This window comes from Verticillium dahliae, genomic scaffold (assembly GCF_000150675.1).
Source record: "Verticillium dahliae VdLs.17 supercont1.18 genomic scaffold, whole genome shotgun sequence".
NCBI lineage: Eukaryota > Fungi > Ascomycota > Sordariomycetes > Glomerellales > Plectosphaerellaceae > Verticillium > Verticillium dahliae.
Window position 1 is genome coordinate 281,115 of NW_009276923.1, and position 23,119 is coordinate 304,233.

Below are 23,119 nucleotides of genomic sequence, written 5' to 3' on the forward strand. Positions count from 1 at the left end.
CCATGTTTCCCATTAGTTAGCTTGCTTGCCTACCTAGTTCTGGTAAGGGTAAGGTAGTTTCAAGAGCACATTTCCCACGGTCAACCCGATGGCCCACCCCATCAACCTCTCTTGGTTCGTACAGAGAGCCGATCCAGGACCGAACCACAGAGCACAACATGGACATATGCCGGCGAGACCGGGATGGGTTGGGGGGGGGGGGGGGGGGGGGATGGGTGATCGATGGCCCACGCACGAGACGGGCGACAGAGTTGGGTCCGTCAATGCAGACGAGTTTGTATTAATTGGGGTGCATTCTTCCAAAAGGCTTCCGTGGATCCTCCACAGTAAGCCGTATGATCCGATTCTGTCTTTCAACCTCGTGGCTAAGGGGTTTTAGTGTCGATGTCGGGCGGTTTAAATGTGTTCTATTTTGAGATAGGTAGCCATTGAAATGTTTGTTCTCTGCATGCCATTGCACCGTCGGCCGAATGGTCCCGTGGACATGTATTTGTCTGTCAGGATCCGCATGGCATGTGCAATGTCTTGGGCCACAGTGAGGGTTAAGATGGGCTGTGGGAAATGATCAGGGGCCAGGCTTTGACCCATATTGTCCGACGAGATAAGGGGTAGGTACCTACTGTACCTGTAGGTTGGTTGACTTGCGCAACACTGGACATCATACCGTCTGATGAGATGAGATGAGCTGACTGCAGCTGGTCCAGGGGTTGCAAAGTGAATGTGTTGAACATGTGGGGATAATGATGATGATCTGACAGCTACTTCCCGAGCAAGGTTGGAGAATCAATCGTGCAAGGAAAGGAGAAACCCACAGCCTGGTGCAGGGCCTGATTGCACCAGGGGCGCTGTCATGCGAATTAAGCGACCCGAGGAAAAAGCTCTCGTCAGTTGTAGGTGCATCCTAGGTATGGTTCGGCCCCCCCCAATTGCCAACCAGAAGTGCAAGCAGAACGACCAAACTGCTGGGTTAGCGCATTCAACCCTGATGGCCCGACGCTTGGGTTCCGAAGCCTGGCAGGCCTGGAGTTTACAGCTGACAGGGGTGAGACTCAAGTTCACCCCCCCCAATCCGGGTAAACCTCGGGGGGGTAGTTAGCATAATTTTAGAGCAATTTCATAACTCCACAGTGCAAATATAATTATATACTATACCTATGTTTTAGAGTTAAAAAGTATATATTAAAGAAATAATAGATTTTAAATAGATTTTAATCATATATAAGGTATATGCTTAGTATATGCTTAGTATATGCTTAGTATATACCCTAGAGAGCTAGATTCCTAAGGTAAGTTAGGTATATGCTTAGCATATATTTAGCATATGCCCTAGAGAGCTAGATTCCTAAGGTAAGTTAGGTATATGCTTAGTATATGCCCTAGAGAGCTAGATTCCTAAGGTAAGTTAGGCATATGCTTAGCATATGCTTAGTATATGCCCTAGAGAGCTAGATTCCTAAGGTAAGTTAGGCATATGCTTAGTATATACTTAGTATATACCTTAGAGAGCTAGCTTCCTAAGGTAACTTAGGTATATACCTAACCTACTTACCTTAAAGACTTAATTCTAAAAGTATATATATTTTAAGGATCTAGCTCTCTAAGATATATCCTAGGTATATATTAAGTATTTACGTTACTTACCTTAGGAAGCTAGCTCTCTAAGGCATATACTAAGTATATGCTAAGCATATGCCTAACTTACCTTAGGAATCTAGCTCTCTAGGGCATATGCTAAGCATATGCCTTATATATAATTAAAATCTATTTAAAATCTATTATTTCTTAGAATATTAACTTTTCAAAATATACTGTACATACTGTATAGGGTCCGTGCACCTTGAATTGTGCATGCCATTCCCCCCCCCGAGGTTTCTCCGAATTAGGGGGGATGAACTTGAGACTTATCCCTGTGAGCTGCATCCCGGGCAGGCCTGGGTTCCGATCCGGGCTGCCACGACGACAACTAAGGATGACGTCTCGGAGTTACATAATCAGTATCCATTCAAGCGAAACGTGCCTCAGGCCTGACTGCCTGCCTGCCCGTTTGTCCATGCGAATCGTCCAATTCCGTCACCAAAAGCCTGCCACGTGACTCGCACCAAATTCACAGCCTCGAAATCTGATTGACCAAGTGCCTCGCACCTGCAGGAAGGCCCTACTCCCCGGTCGGACCCAGGTACTTCTCCCGCTAGATTACACCACAAAGTGACTTCCGCCTCGCCCCCCCCGGACCAAAGAGGCACCAACTAGGACAGGACAACCTCTCTACCTTGACTGTGTACGAACTGCAACGCGGCGACCAACATCGCGAACGACCTCCCGCCTTCGACGACCACTATCCCACGCCACTCGGTATCGTTCGACGCGCGCCTCTCTTGCCTCGATCGACGCGACTTGCAGCCTTACCTCCTGCCTCGCCGCCACCCTCTCATTCTTGCATTTCGCCGCTATAGTGAGTTCTGCCTCGTCATCCCTCACGCCGCAGGATAACCCTCCCGCCCCTCCACTGTCTGAGGCCTACGCCTTGCCCTGCCCATCTGTCTTTGTTGCTCAGGTCGACGACGCGTTCTATCCTGCGAATACTTCGACTCGCGATCCGCCACGGGCCCCGGGATCTCGACTGCCCTCCTTGCCTAACCACCACCCGAACTTGACCCAACCGTGTGACGACATCTTCGCTAACCTGTCCTCTCTATCATTCTAGCCCCACAGACCTGGCGCCTTCTCTCCCTCTTACTTACTCTCTCGCTCTCTCCGAACCAGCCCAGCTGCTTGACCTGCCCATGGTATCAACGTCCTCAACCTGCTCCCCGGCAGACTCTTGATATGCCTGCCAACCACCGCCAGCCGGCGGCGCAGCCTCCGCCATCGCCCAACGCCAAGGCCACGGCCAGGTACACGAACAAAGATGGCTCAAAGATCATCACCGTACCCAAGTCTGCTCAAAGCACCGATGCTTCCCAGCCCTCCACGCCGACAACCACGACCAAGGCCCCCGTGCTACCAGCGACGAACGGGACCACTCCCGTCGACCAGGAACCCGCACCAGCGGTCAATCGTAAAAAGCAGAAGAGGCGAGCAAAGCTTGCTGCCAAGGCCGCTGCCGAGCAGGCGGCAGCTGCGACGAACACAAGTTCTGAACCCGTGCCTCCGACCACGCCTTCCGCCGCGCCGAAGCCCAGCCCCTCCACTCGCCAAGATGAAGTGGAGCCCGAAGCGACCGATGAGGAGGAGGATAGGGAAGGAGACCATCATGCCAATGCCAACGGCACGACGTCTGGCAAGTCAAAAAAGTCCAAGAAGAAGAAGAAGAAGAACGGCGCCGCGCAAGCCGCTGCCGACGATCCTCAATCGGCCAATGTCCCGCCGCCCGGCACAGAATCCCACCCGCTCCCACCACGAGGCCCTGGTATCTCCAAGGAGAAGATCTGGAACACGAGCTCACAGGAGGAGCGAGAGCGGATCAAGGAGTTTTGGCTGGGCCTCGGCGAGGAGGATCGCAAGTCGTTGGTCAAGGTCGAGAAGGACGCCGTGCTGCGCAAAATGAAGGAACAGCAAAAGCACACGTGCAGCTGCACCGTCTGCGGCCGCAAGCGTACCGCCATAGAAGAGGAGCTGGAGGGCCTGTACGACGCGTACTATGAGGAGCTCGAACAGTTTGCCAACCAAGCCGATGGTCCTCCGCTGCCGCGCGACTTCCCGATACGCGGCCGCATAGCAAGTGCCTACGCAAGGCAACCGCCGTCACGGGGTCGCATAGTCGAACACGTCGGGGACGACGAAGACGACGAGGAACTTGACTATAGCGGCGAGGACGACGACGAAGAAGAAGACGAGGAGGACGTTGACGAGGACGACGACTATAGCGAAGACGAACCTCCAGAAGATGTCCATCCTCATGACCGCGACATGGCTGACTTCCTGACTTTCGGTAACAGCCTACAAGTCAAGGGTATGCAGCTCCTCGACTCTCTCCTCTGCAGTTATGGTAACATGGACTTAGGTGGCATACTCACCGTTGCGGATGATCTACTCAAGAACGACGGCAAGCGTTTCATCGAAATGATGGAACAGCTGGCCGAGCGACGCATGGCTCGCGAGGAGGATGTCCGAGATGCCCGCGTCTATGGTGACCCCACCACGAACGGCACGTACGGCAGTCACACCCATCCTCCGCCGGAAGACGAATACGACGACGAGGATGAGGATGATGACGAGTATGACGACGATAGTCAGGACGAGGGCTATGATGATGAAGAAGTGAGCTCCAGTCACCATGCGCATGATCACAGTCACGGTACTGAGCATTATTGTTGCCATCATCAGGACACCATGACCGAGGAACAACGCATGGAAGAAGGCCGCCGCATGTTCCAGATCTTCGCGGCCCGCATGTTCGAGCAGCGCGTCCTCACGGCGTATCGCAACATGGTCGCCCAGCAGCGGCAGAACAAACTGCTAGAAGAGCTCGACGAAGAGCAACGGCAGGACGCCCAGCGAAAGGCCAAGAAGGCCAAAGACGCCCAGCGACGCAAAGACAAGGCCGCCCTGAAGAAGCAGGCCCTGGCCGAAGACAAGGCTCGCCGAGAGGCTGCCAAGGCAGCCGAGGAGGCAGCACGACTGGAGGAGCAGCAACGACGAGCCGAGGAGCAGCGGCAAAAGGCCGAGGAGAAGCGACGAAAGAAGGACGAGCAGAAACGACTCGAAGACGAAGACCGTCAGCGTAAGGAGGCTGAGCGCCAACGACGAGCCCAGGAGCAGATCGACAAACGCGCCGAGCAAGATCGCAAGGTGCGCGAGGCCAAGGAGAAGGAGAAGAGACTCAAGGATGAGGCCCGCCTTCGAGATAAGGAGGTCAAAGAGCAGCGAGAGAGGGAACAGCGCGAGAAGAAGGAGCGCTTGGAGCAGGAGAAGCTGGACAGGGAGGCCAAGGCTCGCACAGACCGAGAGGCGAAGGCCAAGGTCGACAAGGATATCCAGGACCGCCGCAAGCAGGACGAAAAGGCCACGCAAAAGACGGCCGCACTTGCTGCTGCTGCTGCTGCCGCCGCCGCCGCCGCCGCTGCTCCAACGCCCGCCCAGGCTCCAGCACGGCGGGCATCCCACAACCTCGTGCCTGTCCCAGCCGCCTTGCCACAACATCCACCGAACCAGGCCTCCTTCGCGTCGCCGAAGATTGCGGTCGCGACGCCTGCTCTGCCAAAAGCCCCGACGCCCATCCGACCGAAGAACGCACCCCAGTCTCAGGATGTCAGCACCGGCAGCTCCGTCGTCGGCTCACATGCCTCCCAGGCCGGTTCAGCACCGAGCCAGAACCCGTCACCGCACTCGGCAACTCCAGCACACCCAAGTCCGCACCCCTTTATCGCCCAACGGAAGGGCAGCGGTGTTCCTCCGCTGCAGCCACAGTCCGTATCTCCGCCACACGCCAAAGGCCCCAACTCAGGACCGTTTGGCATGCCTCCCGGCATCTCTCACCCGCCTGGATTTCCGATGCCACCTCCGGGTCTGGCCCACCGACCTCCGCCACACGATCCCATGTTTGCTCAGTTTGGAGGATTTCGGCCGCCCCCCGGCATGGGAATGCCTGGACCTCCAGGTCTCAACGGTATGAATGGGCCTCCGGGCAGGGGTTTCCCGATGCCGCATCCGCCCCCAGGCTTCTCTCAGCCTTTTGGCGAGCCCATGCCGCCTAATGGACCGCCTCATGTGTCGCACACCCGCCAATCGTCAGGCGGCTTCGATAGCGGCCCTTCCATGGCCTCGCAGCCGATAGGACGGCCTGCGCCGATTGGTCGACCAGGCAGCGTAGTCCACGGGCAGGGATCAGACCAGGTAGATGATGTCTCCGACCAGCACCTCGGGAGCAGCGCCTTGCTCGACGATTCGGAGGAGCCCATCCGGGCGGCCACTGCACGACAGCTCCACCAGGCACCTGGACCTGGTCCTCGACAGGCTTTCCCCAGCACACCGTTTGGCATGGATGCCGGCATGCACCTGCAGAGTAATCCGTGGAGTAACCCGTCCCCGTTCGCCGCGTTTGGCCCGCCGCCCGGTCTTGGTGGCCCCACCTGGGGCAACCCTTTGGCAGCCATTCCGCCCATGCCATCTCTGGCAAATCTTCGGACAGGAGGCAATCCTCGGTCTGTCGCGGTGCGACGCATGCTCTGCCGAGTCTGCAAGGAGTTGCAAGGCAGGGGAGCGGACGGCACGGACGGCTTTGCGGACTTGAATATCATCATGAGCGAGGTCGAACAGCTCAACCGCATGGAAGGCGTCAGCCGCGAGGTCATATCGGAATCGGAGATTCTAGATCTCGCAGAGACAGAGGGCACGCCACACAACGGCGGCGGTGTTTTCGATATCCGCAAGGATGTCAGAGGCCCCGGCAAGCATGCTGTACGGTGGGTGCCAGACCTCGTCGGCGACATGGCACAGCCACCTCGTGCCGTGGGCGAAATTGGCAGCCCGGTCATTGGTACCGGTCATCCGGCATTCCCCATGCGAGGATCTTAGGAGCGTCCATCCACGGGAGGTTCTGCTACGACGTGCTCCTCAGAGGAAGCAGCCGGGGGGGAGGCACCCAGGGCGAAGACGAAACATCGGCCGCTCTTCAGGGCGATACAGTCAGCCATGCGCATGCGACGGTACTCGAGTACGTCGGGAGACGATGAGAGCCAGGAGGCCGGGATGAGGGACTGAAGGAGAGAGCGAGTTATGTGCATGCATGCATGCATCTTCTACTTGGTAGCCAAGCAAACATTGAGGCCGACATGAGATCGGCGCTGCAGATATGGCGCTGCAAAGGATGCGAAGAGAGCATTCTGTGTGAGCATTGTTGTCTAGAGTAGGCAGAGCCATGTATGAGAATTCTAGTCAATACGACTGAACAACTTTTCCAGTCATTGTGAAATTGTTGCAAGGTGCTGTGGGGTGTGGTGAGACTGGCGGTAGTCGGAACAACACCAACTGGCAGCAAGACTGAAATATTCAGCCGACTCGCCATCTCAACTTCGAGAAGATGGTGTTGACGCGATGTCGACATGGAGTTCAGAATTCGTGGACCCAGAATAAGAGGTCATGAAGTAACACTAACAATTCATATTTCAATAAGCAACCTAGCCGCCCGGCTAGCTCAATCGGTAGAGCGTGAGACTCTTAATCTCAAGGTTGGGGGTTCGAGCCCCCCGTTGGGCTCAATTCCTGACGCATCCATTGGATCATCAATTTTTGACATTTCATTTTTTTGTGACCATTTTCTCACTCATAATAGTTGCCTTCCTTTCTGCACATTACTTTTGTCCAGATGCTTCTTCATTTGCGTCCATATTGATGTAAGTGATCCTCCTATTGGTCTCGTGACCGCCTGAGTGACTCGAAGTCTGCAACAACCACTGAGTCGACTTTGGAAGACTCGTCACCTTGCCGTATGAGCCAGATCCCCTCCTCCCTCTTTGCGCTCTCGATACTTTCTCTCGCTGTCGACCTCACCGTTGCCCTGATTCCTCGATATGCTCCCTGTACTGGATATGCCACCAACCCCCCGACAGCGGCCCCTGTCTTGGCGGCCAAGCTCACCACGCCCTTTGCCAACCCCTTGGCGACCCCCATCGGGCCCTCATCCCTCTTCCCCCGATAGGTATACGTCACAATGTCCATCGCCGCGCCGGCCATACCGTTCCGAAACTCCTGGCCCGCGACGACGGCCCCGCTCTTAAAGTCCCGCACGTCGGCGTGCCGCTTGACGTCCTCCCCGTAGAGGCGCGGCACGGCGCGCAGCCCCTCCGTCGCGGCGAGCGGGATGCTCACCAGCACGCCCTTTGCGACGCTCGTGACAATCTTGCCGGCACGTGCTGAGGTTGCCACTGCCACAGAAGGCGACGCCTTTTCGACCGCCGGAGATGAGGCGCCCGAGCCACGGGCAGGCGACGGCTGCCGACTTGTGCTTGACTGGCGGGCTTCCGAGATGGGCTCGTAGACGAGACGGGCCGTGGCCTGACCCATGTCTGCGAGGGTCGAAACCGAGGCAGCCGAGATGGCGGTGATGGGGTCCCAGCGCTGGATGTCGATTGTGAACGGCTTGGTCTCGTGTCTGTGCAGGCGTGCAGAGGTTAGCATACCACATTGTGTAGGAGCAGGCAGACCGGCATGGGAACAATGCTCACAGCTTCAGCTTCTTCTCTTCGAGCACGCCCCGGGCCGTGAGGATTGCCACGGCCCTCTTCGACAGACGCACGGCGCGGTGCTCGCCCTTGTACGACCACGCCGCCGTCTCCTGCGGGAACAGCTCGCACCGCAGGCCCGCGCGCGGAAGATGCTTGTGGAACGCCTCGACTGCGACGCGTGCGCCCTGCTCGACGGACATGGTGTTGGCAATCTCGAGGGCCGCCGCCAGAGCCTGGGGGCTCAGCGCGTAGGAGAGGCCGTCGGCGAGCTTGCGGGAGGTGAGCGCCGCGTAGGGGATGGGCGGTGGTCCGGCGCCTGCTTCGGCGATCATGCGGCCCCAGAATGGTTGGCTGACATGTCAGTCGTGGGTTGGCTTGTCTCGGGGCGGGTGCTTGGGGGAGGGAAGACAGGTCACATACTCGCCGAAAAAGGGTACGACGATTGTCGGCTTGCCGTAGCCCAACCCGCAGGCCGTGGTGCCTGCGCCACCATGGTGTACAACAGCTGCGACCTGTTGGAAGAGCCACTCGTGCGGGCATTCACCAATGTGGAAGATATCGGGATTTGGCGGATTTGGCTCCGCATCCGTCTCGCTGGCGAGGTTTGTCCAGCCGCTGGATATGATGGCGCGTATGCCGAGGAGGCTGACTGCCTCGTGGATGATCGTGGCGATGCGATCGGCGTCGTCGACGACAATGCTGCCAAAGCCAATATATACGGGTCGAGAACCAGCATCGAGGAACTTGCGCAGCGCGGCTGGAGGTTCGTATTTCGGGGGGTCGCGGAAGACGAAGCCGCAGACGTCAATGTTGGAGCCCCAGTCGGCCGGTCTCGGCACCAGTGCAGGTGAGAAGAAGTAGGCAAAGGGGATGGCGAGGCTCTCGAGAAGTCTGCAGCCTTCACTCGTTGCGATCGGCTCCAGGCACAGTGTATCCTCGCGCCATCTGTTGACGAGGTCGCCGAGTCTGCGGGCATTCGTTAGCTTTCCCATGATCACCCTAGTGATTCTATCATATTCACCCTTTCCAAGTCATAAACTCGACAATGCCATAGGACAAGTACTTTCCTGCGGACGGCCCCTCATCTTTTCCCTTCAGGTTGGCTAGCGGGTGCGGGAACGCCCTCGTGCTTGTCCACGGCATCGTGAACATGACGTGCAATGGCACACCCAACGCCTGCGCGCAATGGACATGCGCAAACCCTGGTGGATTGGCCACAATGGCGTCTGCCACGAATGGCGCCCCCGTTTCCGGATCTGCATCGATGCAGCTCCGCCAAAATCCGTCGAGCATCTCAGCTACCATTTTCCGCTTTGACTGAATGTCCCCCGCGCGTATGCTGCCCATGCTCGGTATGAGGCCTGGGTTTTTGACCATGTAGGCCATGAGTTCCGAGGGGTCGCCGCCGACGGGGAAGAACTCGAGACCGGCAGACTGTACAAACGTGCGGAACGTGTCGTGCGTGGCAAGGCGGACACGATGGCCATGCTTCTGGAGCTCGTGGCCGAGGGCTGCAAAGGGCTGGATGTCGCCGCGGCTGCCGATGACCTGGATGAGGATATTGAGATTGGGGGGTGGAGTGGACGTTGGGCTCAAGGGTCGCAAAGGCCTGGCATTCGCTGGGTCGTGAGAGGTCTGTGACGTGAGGATCTTGTCCAACTGCTTGGAGGCCCGCGGGTCGATATCAATGTCGACACGGCCGTCGCCTGGCTGATCAGCTTTTGTTCGGAGTGACGTGTGTGACGGACGAACTGTGACTGCGTACCATTGGTTTCATGATCCTGGAGTGTTGGACTCAGCGAAAGGGTGTCAAAACCATCACCTTGCTTAGGTGCATTCGAATCGTTCATGCTGGCGATGGGGCGCTTAATCCGAAGACCAGTCTTTCGTTGTCAAGCACATCTTCGATGCAGAGGATTTCTGCGCAGATCTTACCCCAGGGAGCCAAAAGTCAAATGATACACGAGTCGATGAGAAGACAAAAATAACTAGAACTTCCCCGTCGACTAGGTTCGGGGATCACGACTTGCCTATAAGGCTTAGATCGTGAGTCGGACGTCATTTCAAGACGCTAACTCATTGCGCTTCCTCGGTCCTTGACCGGACGCGCAACCCTGCACGGCTTTCTAGATCTGGAATAGTTCGCATGAATGCAGCGAAGGGCTTTCCGTTGTTCGAGTCGTTGGCGGTGCCGTGACGTCGCGTGTCCGAGTTTACGGGTAGAATGCGTAAATCATGAAGCTCGCTGCCGGAATACAGGCTGCTGAAGCCGCTGTGCGGCCCGGCCCCGTCTAGGACTGACTCGGCGACCGGCGCCATCGCGTTCCCAGAGAGAGAGCTCAGCTAATTAATGATTTTGCGCATTTGATCGGGTTTGCGTCTCCACAAATTGATGCTCTATTCCAAGAAAAACAACGCCGGACAAAGGCCAAAAGAATGGGTACGGAATCTGGTCGGAGGTGATCGACATGGGCATCGGCAATGCCGTCTGAGACAGGGTTCCTAAGAATATGTAAAAGAGGAGGTCCCCTGTTGTGGTTCGGCAGTTTTTGTTTTTCGACTCCATTCTCAGGATTGATCTTGGATTCATCTCCATCACTTGCATCCGAACTGAACACTTTCGAAGGCTTCCCAATTCTTTAAGCCCCAAACTCTGATCCAACAGCCGCAAACGCACATCGAACACAGTTTGTCGCTTTTAGATCAGAACAGCCCAGCGAAGAATACACATCAACATATTCGCGAGTATCGACTGCGCAAACACCAAGGCGGACGCAGAATGCACGATGGCTACTGGCACAAAGGCGGCGCCGGCGGCCTGATCGCCCGCACCATCCTCCGTACCTTGCAATTCCTTCTCGCACTCGTCATCGCCATTCTTTACGGCATCGACACGCGAGACGATCCCTCGACTTGCACCTCACAGTGGATCTTCGCCATCGTGGCCGCCGTGCTCTCCATGGTGACGGTGGTCCTGCATCTCTTCATCACGGTGACGCGCTACGGCTGGTGCGTCTGGGACTGGGTGGTTGCTGTTTTCTGGGCGGCCATCACTGGTGTTTTCGGAACACTCTATCTTGCAGGGCAATACAAACAGGAAGGGCTCCCGCCGGCGTCAGGCAGGATGAAGGTAGCCGTCTGGCTCAACCTCGTCAACATGCTTCTGTGGATCGTCACGGGGCTGTTGAGCACAATCTGGTGCTGCGGAACACGCAAGATGAGGAGGAGGATAGAACAGGATCATGCGAAGCTAGAGCAGGGACAATTGGGTGCTGATGGGGTGGAGCTGGAACGAAGGAGCACTGGCGCGCCCCCCAGTTATCGATCCGGGCGAGAGGCGTCTTAGCATTGGTGAGGTTTGCGATTCTTAGAAAGAGAAGTTGTGTTCGTCCATAAAGGTTTGCAGGTAATTTAATACAGTCACAAGCTCAACACTCTTCACCACAATCACCTGGATATGGTCCGCGTTATGGAAGACCACCTCCGGAAGCGGGGGCCGGCTCGTGTACCACACTTGATCGGCCGGCTGCCCGGAGCAGGTGGATCTGGCTGGTCGGCGATGGGCCAGCTGGCAAAACCTGGCAAGCTTCTGTGCACTGGCCATTTTTTGTGTTAATCGCCATCAGCCTTATCTACCTTTCAGCCATCCGTTGCCAGCCACCAGCCACCAGCCACTGTACCATGTCCCTTCCCTCTCCGGGTCTCTACATTCCAATCCATCCTTCAACACCATCACAAGCTCATTGCTTTCATCGAAGCCGAATCCGGCCTGCGCCTGAACATCATGGCGTTTTGTGGCCGTCAATGTTGACGCCTCGAAATGATACCCCACGACCCAATGACCAATTTTGATGCCATGCCAGGCGGTCACGACTTAGCGCTATACACAGCTTCGATCCATCCCCGCACTTGACCAACAAGGGAGAGAGGCTCTGGGGTTACCATCTGCACAGCAACAGACGTCAAACGCTCAGCAGCACACTGCTAGCTTGCCCGCGTCAGAGGCTGGCGTTATGGCAAATTCAAGCCAACTTCAGCCCTGGATCCCGGCACGATGGCACCCCCAACCACAGACCTGCCATACGGTAACGACCAAACCCATCAACAGTCTTGCGTTCAGCACACAAGGCACGTTTTGTCGGCTCACAGGGCCCTCCGTGTCGACGCCACGAGCCCGCTTTGTCACCAAAACCCCACGCGGGAACAGGCCTCAGCGTTGCCTGGCTAGGTCTCCCCACGCGAGCAGAAGATGCAGGAGACAAGCCGAATCTGCATGTCCTTGACCGTGGCGCCGGTCTGGGTCCCGGCAACACCCAATGAACTCGGGCCTCCCGCGGCCATCGCTCATGACGCGATCCGAACCTTACTAGCCTGGGATGCACATTCCTGAGCACGCCATCGCCACCCAGCGTTTTGCTCTACGCTTGGGATTGAGCTTGACCCCCAGCTACATCTCCACTCGACATCTCAGACACCACCCATCCAGACACGGCAGGGACAGCGTCTCTGAACTGTCTCCAGAATTCACGCGGCTAGTCAGCCGTAGCGCCGGCTTCGGTGGGCGGGTGTTGCAGCCTCTGCCCTGCACTAGGAAGGGGGAACGGTGGGAGAAGATCTCGACCTGGGCTCCTAGGGCTCCCTGGCTCGCCAAGTACCGACGAAGACGCGGGGCCAGCCAGCCCAGGCCGCATTCGCACCGAGATTCTAGCTCGACAACATTTAAAAATCAGGGTCCCTTCTTCACTGCTGATCACCCTGTCTGCGAGCTTTTCTTCTCCTCCTCTTTCCCTCGCAAGCCTTGTTCTTGCATTCCTAACTGATTCCCCCACGACTGCTTCGTGAGACAATCGCCCAGCATGGCCCACCATGACGACGGCAAGGACTACCATGTCCAGCATGACCACCCGACGCCGCTGCCGGCTTCTGATGGCCCGGCCGTCGCCGCCGCCGCCCTTGGCGTTTCCGAACAGGAACGCGCCCGTCACGGCCACGGCATTTCGCCTACCGTCGAAGACCACACCCTCGAGTCGCACCCCGACAAGACAGACAGCAGCTCCGATGACTTCAACGCCATCGACCCCAAGTCTGGCGTCAAGCGCGGGTTGAAGACGCGCCACCTCAGCATGATGGCCCTTGCTGGCATCATCGGGCCTGGCCTTCTCGTCGGTTCAGGCGGTGCTCTCGCCAACGGTGGTCCTGCTTCGCTGATCATTGGCTTTGGCGTCATTGGCATCGTGGCCTTCAGCATCATGCAGAGTCTCGGCGAGATGACGACCTTGTACCCCTCAGGCGGCGCCTTCACGGCCCTGGGCGATCGCTTTGTCGACAAGGCTTTTGGTGTCGCGATCGGCTGGAACTACTACATCATCTGGTTCTGCGTGCTCGCCAACGAGTACAATGCGCTGTGTAGCATCTTTGTCTATTGGAGCGACAAGGTGCCTCTTTGGGGATACTTCCTACTGTTCTGGGTGCGTAAAGCCGTCAACACAACCGCTACCAGTCTTACTAACCCGGCCAGTTTGCCTTTACCGGCTTTCAACTGCTTGGTGTTGAATCCTTCGGCGAATCCGAGTTCTGGCTCGCCCTGCTGAAGCTCGTCGGCCTTGTCGCTTACTTCTTCTTCTCGCTCGTCTACGTCTCCGGAGGAATCCCCGGTCAGGAGGCCCTCGGCAACCGCTACTGGGTCGACCCCGGCCCATGGAACAATAATGGCTTCCGAGGCATGGCTACTGTTTTCGTCTTCTGCTCGACGTTCTACGCCGGCGTTGAATCTGTTGCCGTGGCCGCCACAGAGACCAAGAACCCTGGCCGTGCCGTGCCCCTCGCCATTCGCCAGGTCTTCTGGCGCATCATCTTCATCTACATGGGCTCGGCTATCTTTTTTGGCCTCACCTGCCCCGCCAACTCGGACATGCTCGTCAACGCCAATGCCAAGGCCCTGCAGAGCCCAATGACGGTCGCCATTCAGAACGCTGGCTGGCAGGGTGGCGTGCACCTGATCAATGCCTTCATCTGCGTCACTTGCTTGAGCGCCTGTAACGCTTCCATCTACATCGGCTCGCGCACGCTGCTCTACATGGGTCAGGACGGCAAAGCGCCCAAGATCCTCGGCTGGACCAACAAGCGCGGTGTTCCCATCCCGGCTATTCTCTTCACTAACCTCTGTGGCGCCCTGTCCATGATGAACAACAGCACCGGTGCCGGCAAGGCGTACGGTTACATTGTCAACCTCAGCGGCGTGTCGACGTTTCTCGTCTGGGGCTCCATCTCGTTTGTGCATATTCGCTTCCGCCAGGCCTGGAAGGCACAGAACCTGAACGAGGCCGACCTGCCGTTCAAGTCGCTGCTGTACCCGTACAACGCATACTTTGGGCTCGGCGCCAACATGTTCCTGGCTCTCGTGCAGGGCTGGACGAATCTGTCGCCGTTTGATGCCGGTGGCTTTGTCGATGCATATATTCTGCTGCCGCTGTTTGCCATCATTTACTTTGGATACAAGTGGTGGAACAAGACGACATACTGGCGCCTCGAGGACATTGATCTCATGTCAGGCAGGAGGCGCGATCTCGAGCCCACGAGGGAGAGAGAGGCTGAGGGGGAAGAAGGAGTGAAGCCCCCTCTGTGGAGGCGGGTGTGGAAGAGCGTGTAACAAACGAGACGGATATACCCCTGTGACTTGCGGTGCTTTACCGTCGTCTTCTCTATGTTGTGGACTGGACACTTGAGAATATCAAGCACACTTGCGAAATTTGACTTGTTTTCTCTCTGGGAGGACTACGCATGCAACTATGTGCTGTGCAATGGACGGTGTAGAACCATGACTATGTACAGAGAACCACGACGCTCAAGCTTTCCAGTAGTCCTGGTCAACCCACGACTTCCAGTCCGGCATGATGTCGTCAATCTTCTTTGGCGTGTCCAGCGGTTTGGCCCAGGTGACCCTCGTGCCCTTGGCGCCGTCGCCCTGGTTACCCGACTCGGCGAAGAAGACATTGGTGACGGGGTTGCTCCCCCAGGTGGACCAGCCGGCAGGGCCGATGACGCTGCCGAGGGCCGAGTTCTGCACGACAACGCGGGCGTACTGCTTCCACGGGCGGCCGAGCAGGCTGGCGCCGGTGGCGACGCTGGCGCCGCTCTTGGCCGTGATGTTGGCCCGGTTGAGGACGTACCAGTTGCTGTCGTCCGTGGACCGCCCGCTGGCCGTGACCCAGCCCTTGCCGGCGACGGCAATGTCGCAGCCCTCGATCCAGACGTTGCCGTTGTTGCCAAAGATGAAGTCGATGGCGCCCTCGATGTAGCTGTCCTTGAAGACGAGGCCCGGCTTGTTGACGTACAGCGTGTCCTGGTAGCTCGTCAGCTGCACGCCGTAGTAGCCCTGCCGCTCGCCGTTGGCCGACAGCGCCAGCGCCTGCGACTGGCTGCCCGGCTTGCCGACGGGGAACGTGTTGTCGATCTTGACGTTGTAGACGCTCAGGTCGCGCGCCTTGGCGCTCAGCGTCGCCGACTGGTCGTTGCCGCCGGCCTCGACGGCCGAGAGCGCGTTGGTCAGCACCACCGTGTTTTGGGCGTAGTCGAGGTGGTCGGGCGTCGAGCCCTGGATCGTCAGCGCCGCCGCGAGCTTCGGGATTTTGGTCTGCCCCGTGTAGGTGCCGGGCTGGATGAAGATGGTCGACGGCGTCTTGGACGACTTGATCGAGTCGACGGCGTCTTGGAGCTGTTGGTTCGCGTTAGCATGGCCGTCGTCCAGGCAAGACTGCTGTCTGCGAGGCTCGGCTGGGCTGCGGCTACGTACCGTGGTGAAGTCGCCGCCAGAGAGTGCCACGACGATGGCGCCGTTGGGAGGGGTCTGGCGCTTCTCTGCGGCAGCGAGGCCCGCGAGGGCGAGGGTCGCGACCCGAGCGAGGGCGTTCTGGAATCTCATGATGCGAAGATAGTCAGGTGATTCGGTACCGTGAAGCACTATCACGTACACGAGGGCGTCAATGAACTCCTGTCTGCTCCCTCCTTTATATACCTGGTCCTCGCACTCGGAATCATCTTACCTTACCCTGGGAGCTCGGCGTATTGGCATGCACATCACGACATGCCTCCCTGCCGAACGGAACAGCGCAAAGGCAAAACAGACCCAGTGGGCGCAAAATTGCCCGTCAACCGTCCCGCTACTCCCAGAAACCATCACCGCCCTTTCTTCCCTTGGACTGCCGCCCCCGCAGTCCGTCACTTGATCTACGCATGGATGGAATGGGGCGGCGAAGTAATCCCGTCCACATACTTGGTACACGTACCGCTGCTCCGGAGTACACGAAAGTTGCCGATTATGGCCCCTCCGTCCTGGCCCCGCCGGGACCCCGGCCCCTGGCACTTCGTCTGCGAGTGGAGGTATATCGCGGAGGTTCGCGGATCGGACTACCAGGTCAGCGGCCGGGTTCGCCGGGCTGCCGGGCCCCGACTGGCAAGTGCCGTGATAGCCGGGCAGAGCCAGGCAAGGGGGGAACAAAAATAGCCGCACTCCTTAGAGGCGACCTGACTTTAAACCGTTCTACTATACTTTATATCAGCTCGAAACTGATAAAAATAGATTCGCCTTTAACAATATCGCCGATTATTTAGCAGGTAGAATTTTAGAGCATGTGAATAAGATACGAGGTGTTGAAAGGGTTCCGAAGCTAGGAGTCTTTCTGGACAATACCTGGGTTTGGCGGATTTAGAGTGCGGCTTCATCTGTCCCCCCTTGCTAGGTCGCTGTCACGCTAGGAGATGCTGTCATCTGAACACAGCCGAACACCCAAACCTTCCTGCGCGTGCTTTTGGCCCCAGGTTAAGGTTTGCGAGGCGCAAGATTGACATCTCACGTGTGGCAAGTACACAGAACGTGAAACCTTAGGGCGCGGTTCATCCCGTGACGGCCGCCTTTCACGGATGGGGGTTCGTATCCTGCTCTGCCGGTGTCCATGTCCAGCGCGGGAAGTCTTCCTTGACCATGTGCACGCCATATGACGAATCCCAAGCCGAACGATCTCCGTCTATTTTTAAGCCTGAATCCTTGTGTATGCTTGCGCGTTCACGACGTTGTCAACAGAGGGTATGGGGTCGCGCATGTGAGGACGGAAGTAACGGCATTCCACCTCACGCACTTCTGCGCATAATCCACAACGTCTGTCTATCACCTCGAGTTGCCAAGTCCTTGAAACGACGGCGACAACTTTAAAGAAAAAAAGTATCAATCGGGCCACCTCGGAGGATTTGCTAGAGACGTCAGTACCAGATTCAAACCACAATGTCACTGTACGCGATGGAGAAATACGACCTGCACACGCGACCCAAGGGATCAGCAAAGCTTAAAATGCAGATCGCTCATGATCCTGATCTCATATTGTCACTTTCATAACGAGTAAACATGAGTGCAAGAGAATCAACTCTACCCAGGTTTTCGGTCACCCGGGCATGCTACCTAGGAGCGTTGCACTCAGATCCATCCATACATACAAAAAAAGGGTATCATGTGTCGGCCGTAACATCGTGTAATCACCCCTTCAAGCGCACCCAGATTTTGGAACCCCCAAGAGCCCCGTCATCCCGAACACGCGTCCCAGCCTCTCTTTTGCTCCGATCCGAAGCGTCCGTGAGACCTCCACGGCCGCCGCGTTCTCTGCGCCGAGTAAAAACCCCAAAACTCTCCTGAATGCGCCTGCAGGAGGCCTCGCCGACTCGGGCAGCCGCAAAGCAGCCCCTGGCGCCTCCCAGCCGTCCACGTACGGCGCGTACATGACCGACCTCTCCCGAACGCCCACGGCCGCCTTCGCCGGTGGCTCCCCGACGACGCTCCAATAGAGCCTGCTGAGGGGCGCCTCGCCCCGAAAGAAGGCTTCGTCGAAAGCAGCGCGGTCAGCGGCGGCACCGCGCACAAACTGCAGATACGACTTGGTAAGACGCACGGCATCGTTGATCCGACAGTCTCTGTGCTGATCCGTATCTGCTGTCCACAAAGCCGAAGCATGGTACGGATGATCCGGCTGACGGGCATTGCCCAGGTCGGCAAAGACCCAGCGTGTGGAATCTGTTCTCGAGGCGATGAAAATATTGTCGAGCTTGACGTCGTCGTGACACAGGTTGTGGGCAGTGTGCATGTGCGCCAAGGCCGAGAGCAGAGCGTTGAAGGCCGGACGGTATGTGCGGTCGATTTCTAGATGATCAAAGGGCTCCGGGGCCGTGCTCAGGTCGTGGGCGAGCTTCTCGGCGGTGCCAGCCCGCAAAAAGGGGGTGACAAGATGCCACTTGGGGGGTTCGTGATCGCGGGGCGAGGTGAGAAAGTAGTCCTGAACGGGGACGAACATGCTGCTGAAGGGATCGCTCTCTTCTTCGTGTATGCTGAGGCTCTCACGGTCCAAGCCACCGTGGCCGCCAAGCAGCAGGGTGGCAGGGATCTCTGTGGGCCAGCGCGTCTGCTGTGCCCCGGGAACGCAGTTGCGTAAGGGGCTGTTGCCTTCGTTGAAGATCTTGATGATGGAGTTGTTGAAGAGGTAGACGTCGCCTTCATGGCCGCCTCCCAGGTGTTTCCAGCGCGGTCGATTCGAGAGAAACCTGGCCCTGTCGGTGTTCTCGACGGCTTCTGCTTGCCAGCCCTGGCGCGCGAGGAGGACCTCTTCGTCCGAGGTCAGAGATGAAAATTGGGTGGGGCTGTATTTGGCCTGGATGGCACTTCGGAACGTGACGTGGAGGTCGCCGAGGTGAAAGAGGCCAACGATGGCCGTGATGACGAGGATACGGTTGACGAGTCTCAATGGCAGCCGGCGTGCCGCCCTACGACCAGCTGGACTCCACGTGCGTTTTCCTTTCTCCATGTCTGCGGTAGGTATCGTCATGCGTACGGGGGAAGCAGAAGATGAGGAAGAGGAAAGAGAAGGAGACAGAACGGGGATCGCCAGCGAGGCACCCAGCAGCGGGACAACGCCTCATAAGCAGAAGCCATCCATGTCAGCGAACAATAGACAATACGGCGGCGTCTGACAAAGACGTCTGGGAAAGCTGCTTGGTACGGGGCTGGGCTCCCGTCACGTAGAGCTCATTTGCGATGGCTAACAGGGCGTGTCGCCAGAGGCCAAGACGTCATGCCGTGGACGTGGGCACGATGCCCTGCCAGCAAGCGGCAGGGCGTGACCATCAATGAGATGAGGGAAGGGGGGGCCAGAGGCATGGCCCGGAAGCCTAGCGGTCGGAAGGGCTGATAACCAACAGAATGGTGGTTTGCCCAGACGGCAGCAAAAACGGCAGCGGCTGGCGAGACGAGTTAGCCAAGGTACCGTACCTTGGTAGCCAAGGTAGCCCAGGCGGTGCTGTGTGATCCTCAGACCATGGCAGCAGTGATGAGTGTGTGTGTGTGTGTGTCTGGGCGGGAGGGGGGGATGTAACGTGGTTCGATGCAAGGAATGGGAAAATCGTCTTGGAAGCTGGCGATGCCCTGACATGACCCCCCCACCTTTCCTTCCTTCCCTCACTCTTTCGTACTGTGGTGTGCTGTGGTTGGTGCCAGCACAGCCAGGTGCCGCCCGCCCCTACCTACCTTACCTTAGGTATCCAAGCTAGCAAGCTAGGTAGGTAGGCTCTTGCCCGAGGGAGCTTTCGGAGCCCTACAGCCCACTCCCAGGCCGCCGACCACAGGCTACGGCCGCGGAAGGTTAGGCGGCAGTGGCCCTGGGACAAGGCCAAGGACGTCATGTTCCTCCCAGCGCCGCCCCAGCCCACCCCGGGCACCTTGGCAAACCGACCCCAGCAGGTCTCTTGGCCCACACAGCCGAGTCCCGGATCGGAGCCCAGCAGAGACACAAACCACTGCATCCTTCCCCCGAGACCAAGACCAGAAAGCGCCCCAGCCACAGGGCCAAAATTCCTATTCTTAATCCGCCAAGCTTGGGACCCGCCAAAGCTGTCGGCGCAGGCGGCGCAAGGCAGAGAGCCCAGCTGCGGACACGGGCTGTGTCAGTCGACCACGAGTTGGCATGGGCAGTGCTTCACTCAGTGCAAAGGGGGGGAAAAAATAACTGGCCGTGAACTCGTTGCACGAGAACAACACATCCGTGTTCTCAAGCCGCCATCTCGATCTGCTCCAGCCACATCGTAATCTGGCAATGGAGCCAGGCCCAGATCAAGGAACGCGGAGACAGCCCTGTCGTGCCCAGGCTCTGAAACGGTTGCTTCCACATGCTCCGGATCGTCCGCCCCGGATGCCCACCCTGCCCATGCTTGGTCGCGTGTCCAGCCCTGGGAGCCAATCTCCGTCTGGGGCGTGGCTTCGTCTGACGTCCGCCATATCACGCGCGAGCATGGCAAGAGAGCTAAATGCAAACTTGAATTGAAACCCGTGGCTAATACTAAGTCAACTAAAAGACCCCAATTACCGACCTTACGTCTGTGGCGGAATATCCATGCCTCTTGTGCCACCTTTGCCTCTACCCCCAAAATATGTATGTGTCAGTCATAGTGCATGCTTAATTCTTGATATCCCGATACTAGCTAGTCGCAACGCGCCGCCTGCACATTGATTTCCTGACTACCGACGGCCCTTTGTGGGCACTGGCAGAGCTGAGCTTCCCTCGACCGGACCGCGTGTTGTGTCAGTCCGTCCTCCGCGACGGCCTCCTCTACCTCTGCCGTATCGGGCCCTGGGACGGCCGTGTCCCTTTTGCGTAGCGGCAGAAGGATTGGTGCCCTCGTCCTTTTTGGGGCTCTGAGAATGGTTTGTCGATGGCTTGGCCGGAGGAGACGCCGCAGGCTTGATGGTATTGATCGTGATGACGTGCTGGCTCTCAGGCTTGTCCTTTCCGACGACCACGGACCCTTGATCGTCATGCACTCGGCCACACCCCAACTTTTCTGTTTCGCGCGGTGCGTCCCGCATGGTGCGGCTAGGCGAAGGCGCAGACACCCTTCGCGGCGTCGCACACTCGTCAGAACCATACTCGTTCGTCTCGCTCTTGGACTGGAACCGGCGGCGAGGAGAGACCAACGGGAACCGAAAATCTGCCCGTATCACGGGTGCCGCGCTGGGGGGCAGTGCAATGTTCTCGGGCAGAGGCGTAGTGGTCCGCTGAGCGGGAGTGGGCGTTTCGACCCTGTTGATGAAGGGGCTGGGGTTGCTCCTGGCCGCAGCCAGGGCGCCGGGCGTAAACTCGGGAGCGTCCGGGTTCAGCTTGGAGCCCTCGCGGCGATGGCGTTGAGGCGTCTTGATGGGGGATGCCGTGATGGTGCGTTCGAGCATAGCCTTGGGCTCTGTGCTCGTTGAGCGGTCGGAATAGCGGGGGCAAGAAGCCTCGTTCTGTTTGCCTGGCTCTTTCGTGGCCCAGAGACTGGCGTATCTGCCCGTGGATGCGAGCAGCTTTTCGTGGCTGCCTTGTTCAATGATCCGGCCATGATGGAGCACGACGATGTAGGTACCATCCCGGGCTAGAAGCGGCTGGCGTTCGTCCTCAGCACTGTCAACATCATAACTGTTCAGAGGAAGGCAACACTGGACAAGGCCCAGCAAGGTTCGTATGACCCCCATGATGATGAGACCAACGATGAAGATGCTGATAGTGCGGAACGGCAGCTTTACGTCCAAAAGAGTGAGACGGGTGGGAAGGATTGCAGAGTCTGTAGGGGGGAGACAAGACCATGAACAAGGTGTCTTCTGTTTGGGGGGGATATATCACCCGACAGGGCAGGTATGCGAGACACAGGTGCCTTCCCAGACGGAGCAGTGACGGCGAGGAAGGCGAGCGCGATGGAGACGATCGTTCCTGCAGTCATTAGTGAGCGTACTGAAACGCATGGAAATATCATGTTTGCTTGTCATTCGTCAATAGAAGGCCGTGCCTGCTCGTGATCATGTATCTAGTTGTGCCTGCTCCTCCCTCTCTCTCTCTGCGTCCAATAGTGAGTACCTTTTCACTGCCCGCCAGAGCCGGCACCACGGCCGGCACCACCAGCACCACCAGCGCCCGGAGGACCCTGACCGCCCATCATGTTGCGCGCCCTGGCGACTGTTAGCACTCGATTCAACGCAAACCGCACCCCCCCCCCCCCCCCAAAAAAAAAAAAAACTCTAAAAAAACTCACATGTCAGCAATGTTGGGGTCCTGCATCAGGCTGCCGAGATCAGGCATGCCGCCACCGCTGCCGAACGAGTCGGCCATCTCCCGGAGCCTCGGGTTGCTCATGAGGTTGTTCATCATGTCGGGGTTGCTCATGAGGTTCTGCGCCATGCTCGCGAACATGGGGTTGTTCATGATCTGGCTAAAGTCGGGCATGCCGCCGGCGCCGCCACCGCCACCGCCGAGCATGCTGGCAAGGCTGCCGAGGTCAGGCATGCCGCCGGCGCCGGCGCCAGCGCCAGGGCCGGGGCTGGCCGTGGGACTCCTGGCGTTCTCGGAGCCCTCGGCCTCGAGCTCGTCGACGCGGCGCTTGGCCGTCTCGAAGCCCTTGCGCATGGCGTCGCTGCCGCCGTTGCCCTCGGCGTCGATGCCTTTCTGATAGGCTTCCATGGCGCCGCGCGCGTCGCCGAGGGCGAAGCGGGCGAGGCCGAGGCGGGACCACGCCTTGGTGTACTTTGCGTCGAGGGCGACGGCCGCCTCGGCGTCGGCGCGGGCCGACTCGTGGTCGCGGGCCGCCTAAAGTGTGACCGTAGCCGCTCCTATGGGAAAAGGATGTATCGGCAAGAGATCCAAGAAAATCCTGTAAGACATGAGGGTAGGTTGTCATTTGAGGTGAGTCGGGAGGGAGCGGGGTGAGTTGGGGTAGCGACAGACGACGAGAAGAGATCGGGCTCCTGGGCTAGGTTGAATGGAACAGACGGACCAATAGGGAGGCTGATCGTGGGATCGTCCCGGACTAGGGGACGGTCATGATTGAGTCCTAGACGTATCATAAGTTGTTACAGCGCTTGTAAAGATCAAGCCAATGGAGAGAGATGCATAGCA

At 58.1% G+C, this 23,119-nt stretch overlaps 7 protein-coding genes and 1 non-coding gene across 8 annotated transcripts in view; 4 read left to right on the forward strand and 4 right to left on the reverse strand.

Moving 5' to 3' along the window:
* Window positions 1-2,826: 2,826 nt before the first annotated feature.
* Window positions 2,827-6,516, forward strand: VDAG_07877 (uncharacterized protein; the record flags this gene model as incomplete). Its single annotated transcript, XM_009652643.1, has 1 exon — window positions 2,827-6,516. The coding sequence occupies one exon, from the start codon at window positions 2,827-2,829 to the stop codon at window positions 6,514-6,516; it is 3,690 nt and encodes a 1,229-aa protein (XP_009650938.1).
* A 608-nt stretch (window positions 6,517-7,124) lies between these two features.
* VDAG_20215 lies at window positions 7,125-7,197 on the forward strand. The gene has a single exon. It is a non-coding gene; the product is annotated as a tRNA-Lys (tRNA).
* A 150-nt stretch (window positions 7,198-7,347) lies between these two features.
* VDAG_07878 (UDP-glucose,sterol transferase) lies at window positions 7,348-10,015 on the reverse strand (the record flags this gene model as incomplete). Its single annotated transcript, XM_009652644.1, has 5 exons — window positions 7,348-8,092; window positions 8,166-8,516; window positions 8,586-9,164; window positions 9,187-9,871; window positions 9,931-10,015. 5 exons carry the CDS (start codon window positions 10,013-10,015, stop codon window positions 7,348-7,350), a joined length of 2,445 nt encoding a protein of 814 aa, XP_009650939.1.
* A 929-nt stretch (window positions 10,016-10,944) lies between these two features.
* Window positions 10,945-11,511, forward strand: VDAG_07879 (uncharacterized protein; the record flags this gene model as incomplete). Its single annotated transcript, XM_009652645.1, has 1 exon — window positions 10,945-11,511. One exon carries the CDS (start codon window positions 10,945-10,947, stop codon window positions 11,509-11,511), a length of 567 nt encoding a protein of 188 aa, XP_009650940.1.
* Window positions 11,512-13,021: 1,510 nt separating this feature from the next.
* Window positions 13,022-14,759, forward strand: VDAG_07880 (general amino acid permease AGP3; the record flags this gene model as incomplete). The annotated part of the gene is made up of 3 exons (XM_009652646.1): window positions 13,022-13,633; window positions 13,684-14,636; window positions 14,717-14,759. 3 exons carry the CDS (start codon window positions 13,022-13,024, stop codon window positions 14,757-14,759), a joined length of 1,608 nt encoding a protein of 535 aa, XP_009650941.1.
* A 250-nt stretch (window positions 14,760-15,009) lies between these two features.
* Window positions 15,010-16,086, reverse strand: VDAG_07881 (pectinesterase; the record flags this gene model as incomplete). The annotated part of the gene is made up of 2 exons (XM_009652647.1): window positions 15,010-15,879; window positions 15,958-16,086. 2 exons carry the CDS (start codon window positions 16,084-16,086, stop codon window positions 15,010-15,012), a joined length of 999 nt encoding a protein of 332 aa, XP_009650942.1.
* A 1,604-nt stretch (window positions 16,087-17,690) lies between these two features.
* Window positions 17,691-19,006, reverse strand: VDAG_07882 (uncharacterized protein; the record flags this gene model as incomplete). Its single annotated transcript, XM_009652648.1, has 2 exons — window positions 17,691-17,814; window positions 17,922-19,006. 2 exons carry the CDS (start codon window positions 19,004-19,006, stop codon window positions 17,691-17,693), a joined length of 1,209 nt encoding a protein of 402 aa, XP_009650943.1.
* A 1,654-nt stretch (window positions 19,007-20,660) lies between these two features.
* The window catches only part of VDAG_07883 (TPR repeat protein), a gene marked incomplete at its 5' end in the record, with an annotated part of 3,106 nt that continues 647 nt past the window's right edge, over window positions 20,661-23,119 (reverse strand). The window contains 3 exons of the mRNA XM_009652649.1: window positions 20,661-21,649; window positions 22,260-22,810; window positions 22,945-23,054. Coding sequence (XP_009650944.1) covers window positions 20,713-21,649; window positions 22,260-22,810; window positions 22,945-23,054 — 1,598 coding nt within the window. The 3' untranslated portion in view covers window positions 20,661-20,712. The remainder of the gene's footprint in view (window positions 21,650-22,259; window positions 22,811-22,944; window positions 23,055-23,119) is intronic.